At 52.3% G+C, this 12,444-nt stretch overlaps 1 protein-coding gene across 3 annotated transcripts in view; it reads right to left on the reverse strand.

Moving 5' to 3' along the window:
- PPP2R2C (protein phosphatase 2, regulatory subunit B, gamma) overlaps nt 1-12,444 on the reverse strand; it is a 287,323-nt gene that overhangs the window by 58,022 nt on the left and 216,857 nt on the right. For 2 of the 3 annotated variants that reach the window (XM_012002141.1, XM_012002143.1), the window contains 3 exons: nt 6,027-6,124; nt 3,471-3,636; nt 912-1,024 (listed from right to left, as the gene is read on the reverse strand). In XM_012002141.1, the coding sequence (XP_011857531.1) occupies nt 912-1,024; nt 3,471-3,636; nt 6,027-6,124 (377 nt within the window). Of the gene's footprint in view, nt 1-911; nt 1,025-3,470; nt 3,637-6,026; nt 6,125-6,803; nt 6,907-12,444 lie in introns of those variants that run through there. The other variant, XM_012002140.1, reaches the window with a different exon arrangement.

The following is a 12,444-nucleotide window of genomic DNA, read 5'->3' on the forward strand; positions in this document are numbered from 1 at the left end:
GTGAGAGGCAGGATGAGGACAGACCAGGGCACCCACGTTCTCAGTGACAGTCAAGTGTCTTGGGATGTGTGTGACTTACAGAGAAAAACCTCCAACACTGGGAGCGACATAAACAGGATTTTTATGAAGGCCACTGGCTCTGCCCCAAACACCAGGGCGATCAAGATGTGTCGCTGTATCCCTCCCTCTACATGAAACCCTCATAACCTTTCTTGGGACTGGGGGTGGGGCAGGGGGCACCATCACCCTCATTACTCAACATCGAAGCTAATTGGCTGCCCACTTCCTCAGAATTTATTTGTGCAATTTGCCGGTCATTTAAGCCAATGTATTTAAACATTTGTTTCTTCTTCTCAGGAAGAGCATTGACTACCGCTTTATATTTCTGCAGCTCACTGGATGTTGGGCACGTGGTGTCTGTTTCAGGTATGTCTGTTTCAGGCCTTTGTAGATGCTGCAGGCCTCACATGGTCCAGGCGTCCCTCTGCCCTCAGTAAAGGACTCAGGAGCCACAAAGCTCTGCTAACCCATTCTCCTTCTGCCTCTGCCTACTCACTCAGTTGAGCAGTTTCAGGTGAGTCACTGTCTCTCTCTGGGCCTCAGTTTCCCCCTTCTTATAACAAGAGATCATCTGCCTTACTCTCCACCCTCAGCTGCAGGTGAAAAACACGTTATAGCCATGCACCATCCCTGCATGCTCACAAAATGCCTAGAAGAAACGTGGTCATCTCTATGCTGCTGGTGAGGAAACTGAGGCAAGGGGCAGGGAGATGCCCGTGGCTGCCCAGCAGCCAGCAGCCCAGCCACGGTCTGCACCTGACTCTGGCTCAATCTCAGAAGGCTTTTAGAGCCCTAAAATCCTCAGGTGTAATAAAGAGGCGTGTGCCTGCTTCCTCCTCGCCAGAGCTCACCTGCAGTGATGTCACCGTGGACAGGTCCTTAAGTTTCCCCTCTTCATCCTTCAGGTTGTATCCTTCGGGCCTTTTATCTCGTTCGGTAATCTTCCATAATTTGATAGTTTTATCTTTAAAAACAGAACAAAATAAAACAAGTCACATAATTAACCAGACGGATGGAAGAGAAGATCCACTTTAGGAGGTCATGAGGCACCTCCCAGGAGAGGAGGAGGTTCTGCCAACAGACGGCTTTGGACCAGAACTGCAGCTCTGCCTCGAGGCCTCCAGCCTTTGGCCTCCCTGCAGATTTCAGACCGGCCAGCCTCCACAGTCACGTAAGCCACTTCCTTAAAATAAATCCCCCTTTCTCTTTCCCACTCTCATACCCTACTGATTCTTTTTCTCTGGAGAACGCTGACTAATACAGGAGTTGAAACAAATGGCACCATCTGATGAGAATGAACTGGGAAGAGAATTGGTGTCAGCGGAGCATTTGGAAGGTACCCAAGGCCCTGCCATTAGGAAAGAGTGAAGCCGGGATTCAACACCAGGCTGGGAAGCTTCGAGGGGAGGGGCGTGTAGGGAGTGCTGAAAGATGACCGTTTCTCCAGAGAGGCAGGAAGAAAGTGGCATGTCTTTTTTTGTTTTTCTTTTCTTTTGAGACAGGGTCTCACTCAAATTACTCAGGCTGGAGTGCAGTGGCACCATCTCAGCTCACTGCAGCCTTGCCTTTCCCGGTCTCAGACGATCCTTCCATCTCAGCGTCCTGAGTAGCTGGGACTACAGGCTCTCACCACCTCACCTGGCTAATATTTTTATTTTTTTGGAGAGATAGAGTCTCGCCACATTGCCCAGGCTGGTCTCAAACTCCTGGGCTCAAGTAATCCATCCATCTCGGCCTCCCAAAGTGCTGAGATTACAGGCATGAGCCACCACACCAGCCTGGCACGTCCCTCTTAAATATTTTTAAAAGGGGCAGTTGCATGGGGCTTAGCACTCACCCGAGGCTCCTGTCCCCTGGGGCCTGCCCTTCAGGAGGACCTCTCATGCCCTGCTGGCTCAGGTGACAGATTTGCTGGGCAGGGCCCCTTATGGGACACAGATCCTGCCTTTGGGGTGCCTGGTGGGAGAACACCATCAGAACAGCAGGTGCCCAGAGCGGGGGTGAGCCTGAGTTAAGAGGAGCCAAGGTATCACAGGAGGAATGCCTGGCTCAGCGGAGAGGTCAGAAAAGGCTGGCACTCAGCGAGGCTTATGGGTTGAGGAGGGAGTTGGCCAGGTGCAGGGTAAGGACAGCCTTCAGGCACAGGTGGGCTGGCAGGAACTGAGCCTAGTCAGGTTCAGGAAAGCATCGGAGGCCCCGCTGAGGAGCTTGGACGTCCTCGGGGAAGGCGTGGGGACAGCACCTCGAAGCCTGGCTGGTGCTTGTGCAGCAGTTACTATTCTCAGGGGGTTGAGTGGGCACCATTTCATGGACCCCAGAAGGGAGCTGTGTCCACCCTGCTGAGGCTCAGGAAGGCAAGGCCATTGCCTAAAGGAGGCAGGGCAGGGACAGAATCCAGGTGTGTCCTGGCTGGGCACAGTGTCTCATGCCTGTAATCCAAGCCCTTTGGGAGGCTGAGGCAGGCGGACCAGCTGAGGTCAGGAGTTTGAGATCCACCTGGCCAACATACAGTGAAACTCCATCTCTACTAAAAAATACAAAAATTAGTTGGGCATGGTGGTGGATACCTGTAATCCCAGCTACTTGGGAGGCTGAGGCAGGATAATCGCTTGAACCCGAGAGGCAGAGGTTGCCATGAGCAGAGATCATGCCACTCTACCCCAGCCTGGGTGACAGAGCGAGACTCTGTCTCTCAAAAAAAAAAAAAAAGAAAAGAAAAGAAAAGAAAGAAAGAAAAAGAAAAATAAAGAAAAGAAAAGAATAGAAAAGAATAGAATCCAGGTGTATCCTACCCGACCCCAGGCTGCCTGGGTCAACAGGGGGCCCAGGTGAAGGAGGATGGGCGGGGGGCGTGAGTGGGGGACCCAGGCCCACAGTGAGCCAAGCAGGACAGCCCTTGCCGCTTCCTCAGAGTGCAGCCTGGGAAGCAGGCATCGGGCCAGTCCCCAGAGCCTGAGGGGCACATGCTCCTCCCTGAGGCAGGAAGATTAGGAGGCCAGCCAGGGTCCTAAACCAAGGCTGCTCCCACTGCCCCCCAGGGCCGTGGTGACAGCCCCAGTTTGGGGGTCTGGATTCGGCATGGGGAGGAGGGGTTCGCTTTGTGTCAAGGGTCCTCTGTATCTGCAACCTGCATCCTTGTCCATCACACTCCCTCACCCCAAAGCAAAGGCCTATAAAGATGGCCCGGACGGCTCTTTTCACAGTGGGGGCAGCCCCGTGTCCAGCCATGGGGAGCGTCTGAGGGGGTCTGGCATCCTCACTCATGGGATTTACATGCTGCTTAAAATATTATTTTCTAGGAGTTCTGAAGACACAGAAAAATGCTCACAATATAAGCGAAATACAAACCAGCATTTGGTAGAAACATCTACAGCCCGTGCCCCTGCATGCGAGGCCGGGCGGCGCCTCACCGTTGGTGGACAGGAGCGAGTGGGCGGCGTTCTGCTGCGGGAGCCACTTGATCTTGTTGATCTTCTCCTCTATCTCCAAGCTCTTGAGATAGTCAAACTCTGGCTCATGGCTCTGGAAAGTGCTGTAGACGTCGTACTCGCCCTGGCTGTGGGGCGCATTTTTACTCTGCAGGGAAACCCAGAGAAGGGGCCTGAGCACCGTGACCCGCAGGGCGATGGCTAGGACCTCCGGGGACCCAGCAGGGCCGGCCATGGGACCAGGCGCCCAGCCGTGCCAGGGATCCAATTCGAGGGTCAAATGAAACTCTCTGCAGTTTAAGCAGCCCATGACTCGCAGTGTGCCAGGGACAAGCCCTGCTCCTGCGCGATCCCATGAACACGCACACCCGAGCCAGCTCACTTGCTAATGCGAATGTTCCCCGGCACCTGCTACATGCTGGACACCCCGCTAAGTCGTCCCCGCACCATCGCATTCTACCCTCCAGGTCTCCTCTGCTTGAGCACCATGACTCTCCCCATTTCACAGACCAGCAAACAGAGACTCAGAGGGGAAGTGACTTCCCAGAGCCATGAGGCCACTCACCGGCCAGCACCCCTCTGCTGAGGCCTGCCTGACGCCAAGGCCGAGGCTCTGGCCACCCTCGTGTCTCGGGCCCTGACCTGCTCCTCAATTCCACGTGTCCAACTCAGGCCTAACTTGAGGAATAAATGAATATAGGAGCAGACTTTAACATTGGGACAGAATGTCTGGCAATGTCAGACCTGGATTAGAATCTGTCCCTAGCTTTCCTCAGGAGTGCTCGGCCTGGTTTAGGGAACAGAGCTCTTCCTAATAAAGACCCCTTCACTATGGGGCTCCCAAAATAGTCAGGTGATGAGTCCACTGTGTGTGCCAGGGACCACGTTCCCAGGAGAGAGTTCAAGTTCATACGACAACATGAAACCCCAACCAGCCCAGAACGATTTCAAGACTTCCTGGTTAATTTTTTTTAAGTATCTATTTTTATATTTCTGTCCCTGTCTTGCTTTGGAAAAGCTTCAAAGTTCTCCAATGTTTTTGCCTCCAATTCACTTCGCTTCCCACGAGCACTCGTGATGACAAAGGTCAGTGGGACCAGAAGGAAGAAAACACTAAGGGAGAAAAATTCAAAATGGAGAAAATCGCATCAACCAATCGAATCTCTTTAGGCTGAGCTCGCCGTGCCCGGTGGAACACCTGGTGCAGCTGGTGAAGCCCATGGGTGCTGGCAGAGTGCTGCGTTCGAGGAACTGATTTGCAGCTAGGATGTGCCCCTTGTAAACTATTTCAACCCTCTGCACTCCGGGCTCATCTGTAAAATGAGGGGAATAGCCGCACTGCACTGCACCCACAGGGTCACCGTGAGGAGGGTTATGTAAGCCACCAAGATAAAGTCAGATTCAAGGAGCCTCAGCTCATGGGCCATGCTCAGGAGTGAATGGAGGGAGAGATGGAGGCAGAGATGATTCTGCAGGTCCTCTTTTCGCCCCCGCTTCCTCCCCTCCCTCCTACCTCCCCTTCTCCACCTCCTCTTCTCCTCCTCCCCTCCCCCTCCTCTCCTGCTCCATCCCCTCCTCCCTCCTCCTTGGTTTCCTGGATGTCTTCTGCAGCTAATTCCAGGCACAGTCCATGTTTGCTGGGGGAGACGCCCTTCTCTGAGGCTGGGTGGTGTGTGATGTTGCTGGCCACTGTCCTGGCGTCGGGCAGCCGGGCTTCCATCCCTGGTCTGCTGTTCACTAGCGGGGTGGCTTCTCTGAGTTTCCGCATCTGTCACAGGAGTGTGGATCTGACCCTCGGAGGTGAGCAGCGCAGAGTAAACGAGAAGCAACTCCAGAATACTTAGCAAGTGTTCTCAGTAAATGGGCTTTTGTCCCGAGGCTCTTTCAGTGTTCCAGAAATGTGGTCCTGGGCAGGTTGTCCAGGCCACTGCTGTCTTACCGAGAGTTCTGCTGGACAACAAGCCTCCGGGGGTGGGGGTGAGGACAGGGGTGAGGACAAGGGCCCAGGCCTGAGCAAAAACCACCTAGCCCAGCCTGAGGGCTGTGACAGCTGGGCGAGAGTGGAGTCCTCCCGCTCCCCAGTCTGGCCAGGACAACGCAGGTCACCCAAGCAGAGGAAGGTTTCACTGCAGGCACAAGCTGGGGCAGCAGCTGGCTGTGCCGCGTCCTGACCATTCGTCCGGGGTCTAGGACAGAGCGTGGGACGCAGGGAGCTCTCCGCAAACATCGGCTGAGGGCAGGGGGCTCAGAACCCGGCTTTGCCAGCCCACCAGGTGCACTCCCCCCACCACTGCCCGCCACTCCCCCTTCGGCATTCCAGAGCATCCCATTCCCACCCCTGGAATCCATGCCCCTGGGAGATGCCCCACACCTCCTGTCAGTTAAAAGCCCTCCTTTGGGTTGGAGTATAGTCCCCTACCACCTCTCGCCACACCACCCCTTATCCCCCTTATCCTTATCCTCCTCCCACCATGCCCACCTCCCACCTGACTCTGCTCCCCACTCCTCCCACCTCCCACCAGACCCAGGGCTTCGCACCTCTGGTTCCCGCTGGAAGATGACGACCCGGCCGCCCTTGTCACCTGTGGCCAGCAGCTCTCCCGTGTGGTTGAACTCAACGGTAGAGATGATGTCAGCTGGGAGGGGAACAGCAAGACAGGAAGGGGTGGCTGTCAGAGCCCGCCTCTCCCGGGTGCTCAACAGTACCACAGCAATAGCGAGCTCCCCGCTCCCAGAAGCCCCACAGCCCTGGGCAGGAGGCAGCAGGGAGCCCAAGGGGTCAGAAGCATTGGCAAGGGGCCACTAACCTGTCCCCTCCTGCCCTCCTCTTCCCTCTACACTGGCTGCGGGGCAGAGCTCTCGGGACTTGGCACAGGCCTGGGGTGACCGCAGTGGCCGGCAGACTTTATAGTAACTGGACACTCTGGGACTCATGGTGGTATCTGAAACCACCTGGATGCGGCCTCGTCCTCCTGTCTTGAACTCCCCCACCCCCACCCCTGCCACCCAGGCCCGTGTGTTCCAGCAACCTGGGTCAGGGAAGCCCTTTCCAATATCTCCGTAGACAAGCAAGGCAACCCTCTGCTAGGGGCCCACTCAGGGCTTCCCACACAGTAGGACAGAGGTGAATTACGCCCTCTCCTTCAGACTCCTGCTCTGTGGCCCCACCTCCAGGCAGGCTTCCGGGATCGCTCTCTCATCTGTGCTCGCAGAAGCAGAGCTCAGCCCTGCCTGCCCTGACTCTCCCTGCACTTCATCCCAACCATGTTTCTTCAGGTCGCTCAAGAACCTTTCCTTATGGAGTCACCCCCATACCTGGAGTCTTCGATGCCCAGGGCTGGCCTTCCTGGATGGGCAAGTGTTTGGAGAAAAATGACAGCCCCATCTCCAGGCCCCACTTTTTGCATGTGGGAACTAGAGGAACACCCCCTTCTGTCACCAACATTCTCAGGTTCTAAGAGTCACAGAGATGAGGGGCCCGCACATTCTGGGTGGCCAGCCCTGGGAGTGGGGGACAGCAGGGGAGGACGGGGCCCTGTCCTAGAAGAGGAACCCCCGCTGGGTGACAGCTCACCAGCCTGAAGCCTGAGGCCTGCTCCACCACCAAGTGTGCCTGAAGCCCCCAAATGATTCTGACTTTTCATTTGAAGTCATTCCTAATATTTGAAAAGTAGAAGATTTCCTATAAAAATCCACATTTCCAGTATGTCTTGGAAGATGGAAAGTTCTAGAACACCATCCCCATAGGCCCAAGCAGCAACAGCTAGTAGGAGCCTGGGATAGCCTGCTGCTGTGAATGGGACCTCTGTCGTTCTTTGCTCTCCTGGCCTGGACTCTGTAGGCTCTAAAATCTCTGATACCACCTTTAGCAAAATGGATCTACTTTCAAACAAGCCACAGATCTGACCACTGCTCCCTACAGCCGCAGAGAGGATGCTCCACAGGGCTCCCTGTCCTAGCCTCTGTTCTCCCTATGGCAGTCAACCTGATGGCCGAACTCCTGAGCCAGGACATCCCTGTGTCCCTCTACTCAAAACCCTTCATTTGTCCCCATAACTGAATTCTGATCCCTCCTCAACCTCACCCTCTGCAGCTTCCCCAGTCTCAGGTGATGACAGCTCTATCGTTCACTTGCTCGGGCCCAAGTCTTGGAGTTGTGCTCTCTCTCTCTCTCTCTCTTTCTCTCTCTCTCTCTCTCTCTCACACACACACACACACATCCCCCACATCCCATCCTGCCTGCTCAGCCTTCACAGCATATCAGGATGCCAGCCGCTCTCCCACCTCTCACTGGATGACTGCCACAGCTCTTTCTCCCTGGCCTGGCTACGACGTAGCCTCAACAGACTGGCAGGAGAGAGGCGGGTAACACCCAGGACTGATCCTGGCACTCCCCTGCTCAAAACCCTCCAGCGGCTCCCATTGTATACTCAGAGAAAAGCACTGAGTGTTCTGAAAGCAGCACCCATCCCCCGCGGCCCAGGTGGGCCGCATCCGGAGCCAAACCTTCGTACCTCCCACCATGGGCCAGGTAACCTGTTCTTTGCCCCCCACCTTGATTCTGGGCTTGTCCCTGTGTTTTGCTTTGGCCTGCAGAACGGCAATTCGACAAGCCGCAAGCAGAGATGCAAAGGGGCTTAGGTACTGGGGGGTTGCCATCCGCGCCTCTGGCGGTGCCAGGAGCAGGACCTGCGCAGGCTGGCTGACTGGTCCCTGAGGGGGAGTAGGAAGAGCGGGTGCAGCAGAAGCCCCCATACCCCAGCCTCCAGCTGGGCCCCGCTGACCCACAGAACTGGGCAAGCCCAGCCAAGCCCAGACCACAGAATCGCAGATGCAAGATGATGAAAACGTTTACTGTTGTATGCACGGGGTCTCGTGTTTTTAACTCAGCAAAAGGTACCTCCTCCCCTTCCCCAGCCTCATCTACTGCTCTCCACCTGCTTATTCCCCTCCAAATGCCAGGCTCCTTGTCCTTTCCCAAAAGTCCTGGCCACCTTCTGTCCTAAGACCTGCTCCCTCAGCCTGCAGTGGCTTTCCCGTGGGCACCAGCACAGCTCCTTCCTAGTCTTCCAGTTCTGCCCGACTGCTGCCTTCCTGGTGAGCACAGCTGGGACCACCTTGCTGGAATTGCTGTCTGCACCCCAGCGCCCTCATCCAGGACACCCTGACCATCCCCGCCCCAACCTAGTCTGATGTTTTCCTTCTGTAAAGGCTTTTATCATCTGTTGGCTGTCTTCCCGGCCAGAACGTCAACTCCACGAGGGCAGGAGTCAGGCTTAATTCACGGCTTCAAATGGTGCCTGTACGCAGTAGCCACACCAGAGATATCTATCCAAGAAATGCCTTTTCTTTTTTCAGTCCAGACCTTTTAGGACAGCTCCTGGCCTGCACTGGCCTTCTGAGCCATGAGTCAATGCCAGCTTTGAGGCAACAGAAAGGAGTGAGAGAGGGTGGTTAGAAGTGGGATGACAGGCTGGATATATCCCTCCATCCATCAAGACAGATGCACATGTCATTAAACTTAAAAAGACAAGACAAGAAAAGCAGCTCTGTGGGAACACAGAAACGCCCACCAGGCATGGAGTCAGGAACAGGGTCAGGTGTGCTGACCCCAGCTGTGCTAGCTAGGGTCCCCAGTGGGGCACTCGTTCTTGCTATTTCACATTAAAGCCCCCTGAGGGGGAAGGAATGGGATATAAAATTGAGTATAAAATGCTAGTAATGATCTACATCAATGATCATAACTATGTGAAATAAGGAAAGAAACTGTGTAGAGGGGAAAAAAGCTGCAAGAGAATTCCCCAAAATGTGAACAGAGGTAGCTTTAGGGTAGCTGGAATGAAATACTATTTCCTCTTCTTTCAACTTGTCCATGTTTTCTAGATTTTCTGTAATGAAGTTACATCATTTTTTAATAGCTATATTGAGGTATAACCAATATACAAAAAACTACATATACATAATGTATATAATTTGATGAGGGTGGACATACATATAGTGTATATTATTTTTATGATGGGAACATAACCATGCTATTAAATTAAAATGCCAATAGAACTATTGCTATCCAAAGCAAATGCGGTCCACAAATGCTGAGTGGTTGCCAAGCAACACACACTAATGTCTGTGGGCAATTTACAATTTATTTGTCATTTTCATATCTGCCACCTCCTTTAACCTCACGCCAGCCCCTGCAGGAGACACTACTGTGATTTCCATTTGGCAGCAGAGGAGATAGAGGCTCCCTCCACGAGAGACGACGCCATGAGCTCTTTGCAGACAGAAGTGCTGGCTGGAGTCTTGGCTCCAGTCTCAGCTGTGTGGTCTCGGGTAAGTCACACAAGTTCTCTGAGCCTTGGTTTCATTATCTGTAGTGTGCTTATGGTGGAGCCTTCCCCAGATTAGAGGTTCAAGTGAGACAAGGAGGTGAGAGGGTAAGGGAGGAAGAGAAGACAAGGACTCCGGGAATAATGAATCACCAAAATGTACAGGACAGAAACTAAAGCTCCTGGTCACCTGTGCTCTTGGCTGCCACAGGATTGACAACCACAAGCTCTGCAATGTGGCGATGGATCTGGGGCCCAACCTCACTTGTGGATGGTCCCGCCTACCAGTCCCGCCAGTTGCCCCCTGCAAACATCTACAGAACTACCACCAGACCTCAGATCCCCTCGTGCCCAGGCCAGGGCATTGCTTCCTCTGGCCCATGAAGGAGCTAGTGGATGTTTAACATCTACTCATTTTTACACGTAAATGTCTTCGGGATTTGCCTTAAGAAAAGTTGCCTCCCTTGAATGCCAGAAATTCTCATCAGTAAGGCCATAAAATTAATTGCTTTGGCAGCCACCTCTGTGAAGAAAGTCCATCTTCTCATCTTGGATTATCGGACACATTTCCAGCTCCAATACCACCTCCTCCAGGAAGCCTTCCTGGATAGTCCCCTTTCCCGCCTCCCCCAGTTAAGTGGTCTCTCCTACAACTGCAGTCTTCTATTTTATTCATTTATTTTTTTGAGACAGATTCTCCCAGAGTCACTCCAGAGTCACCCAGGCTGGAGTGCAGTGGCAGAATCTTGGCCCACTACAACCTCCACCTCCTGGGTTCAAGTGCCTCAGCCTCCCAAGTAGCTGGGATTACAGACACCTGCCACCACACCCGGCTAATTTTTGTATTTTTAGTAGAGTTGGGGTTTCACCATGTTGGTCAGGCTGGTCTCAAACTCCTGACCTCAAGTGATCTGCCCGCCTCAGCCTCCCAAAGTGCTGGGATTGCAGACATGAGCCACCGCGCCCAACCTACAACTGCAGTCTTAAGGCCATTGTGTGCCCTTCACAGGGTACTGACACCTCCTGCATGGTACTTACTGTCTGTCTCCACGTTGTCTCTAGCCTTGACCAGAGGAGACGGCGCCACATTGTGGTTGACCACATTAACTCACATTTCTTAAGTGCTTACTGTCTGCCAGGCCCTGCTCTAAATGCTTCTGGTAATAGCCTAGTAGCCCCAGTGCGGCAACTCTCTCACAAATAACTATAGACTATAAACCCTTGACAAAACAACAACAAAACGACACTCTCTGAAGGCAGCAGAGGGCAAGGTTGCAGCGGACGCTGCAGGCGGTCAGCAATTGGGAGGAACAGCTGGCGTGGGCTTTCCTGGTTTCATGGTTTTCAGCCTGAGAACAAGTCCCAGCCTGTGTCATAGGGCTGCCGGAACTCAGACGGAAAGCCAGCGTCTCACTGGCTTGACGGAGCAGAAAACAGAGTCTGAGACACTCGCAGCAGCTGGAAAAGTACGGGAGTAAATCCTGGAATGAAGAGAGCCACCAAGACGGATCCCCAAATGGGGCAAATCAATTCTGCCCACATCTCGGGCTGACCCCAAACCACACACACCCGGGACAGACTTCCTGCAGCTGCAGCCCAGCCAGGGCTAAAAGCAGTGAACAGAGGCTCCTGCCACTGCCCACCACTCACCACTACAGGTGGCTTACAGTTGCTTTCAGTCAAGTTAACTGCTTGCAAATACAGAGCAAAACAAAAATGCTCTTTGGGGAGAAGGAACAAAAATCTAGAGTTGCTCTTATGCTATCATTCACAAGACCCAGGATATCATCCAAAATTATATGAAGATATACAAAGAAACAGGAAAACCAGCCATACTTAATATAACAGCTAGTCAGTGGAAACTCACCTGAAATGCGCTGGCTACTGCGATTAGCAACTAGAGATTTTTAAAGTCGCTATGATAACTGTGTTAAAAGATGTCAAGAAAATTGGCTCATACTTAATGAAAAGAAAATAAATCTCAGCAAAGAAATATAAACAACTTTAAAAAGAACTAAATGAAAATTGTATAACTTAAAAATACCATGTCTGAGACAGAAAAAAAATCACAGCTTAACAGAAATTGCTTAACAGAAAGTCTGAGAAAATAGAAGAGTTAGTGAACTTGAAGATGATCTCAATAGAAATTACCTAATCTGAAGAATAGGGAGAAAAAATATTTTTTTAAAGAAAAAGATCCTCAAAGACCTCTTGGATAATATCAAAAGGTTCAACGCACATGTGATTGGATTTGTAGAGGGAGGGGAGAGAGAATAAAGTAAAAAGAAGAGATGAAGAAATAATGACCAAAAAATTCCTCAATTTGGTAAAAGACATCAATTTACAAACTTAAGAAGCTTAGCTAACTCCAAGCATGATAAATACAAGGAAAATTACACCAAGATACATCCTGGTCAAACTGCAAACTACTGGGAACTGAAATAATGAGAAAATGTTAAAGCAGCTAGAATAAAAACAACATATTACATTCAGAGACACCGGGACTCAGAGACTGCTGACCTGTCAGGAGAAATAATGGCCCCAGAAGACTCTTTTAATGTGCTGTAAGAAAACTTTAAAACCTGGAAACCCAGAATTCTTAATTCAGTTGAAATATTCGTCAAGAATGA

This window comes from Mandrillus leucophaeus, unplaced genomic scaffold (genome assembly GCF_000951045.1).
Source record: "Mandrillus leucophaeus isolate KB7577 unplaced genomic scaffold, Mleu.le_1.0 Scaffold68, whole genome shotgun sequence".
NCBI classification, from domain to species: Eukaryota; Metazoa; Chordata; class Mammalia; order Primates; family Cercopithecidae; genus Mandrillus; species Mandrillus leucophaeus.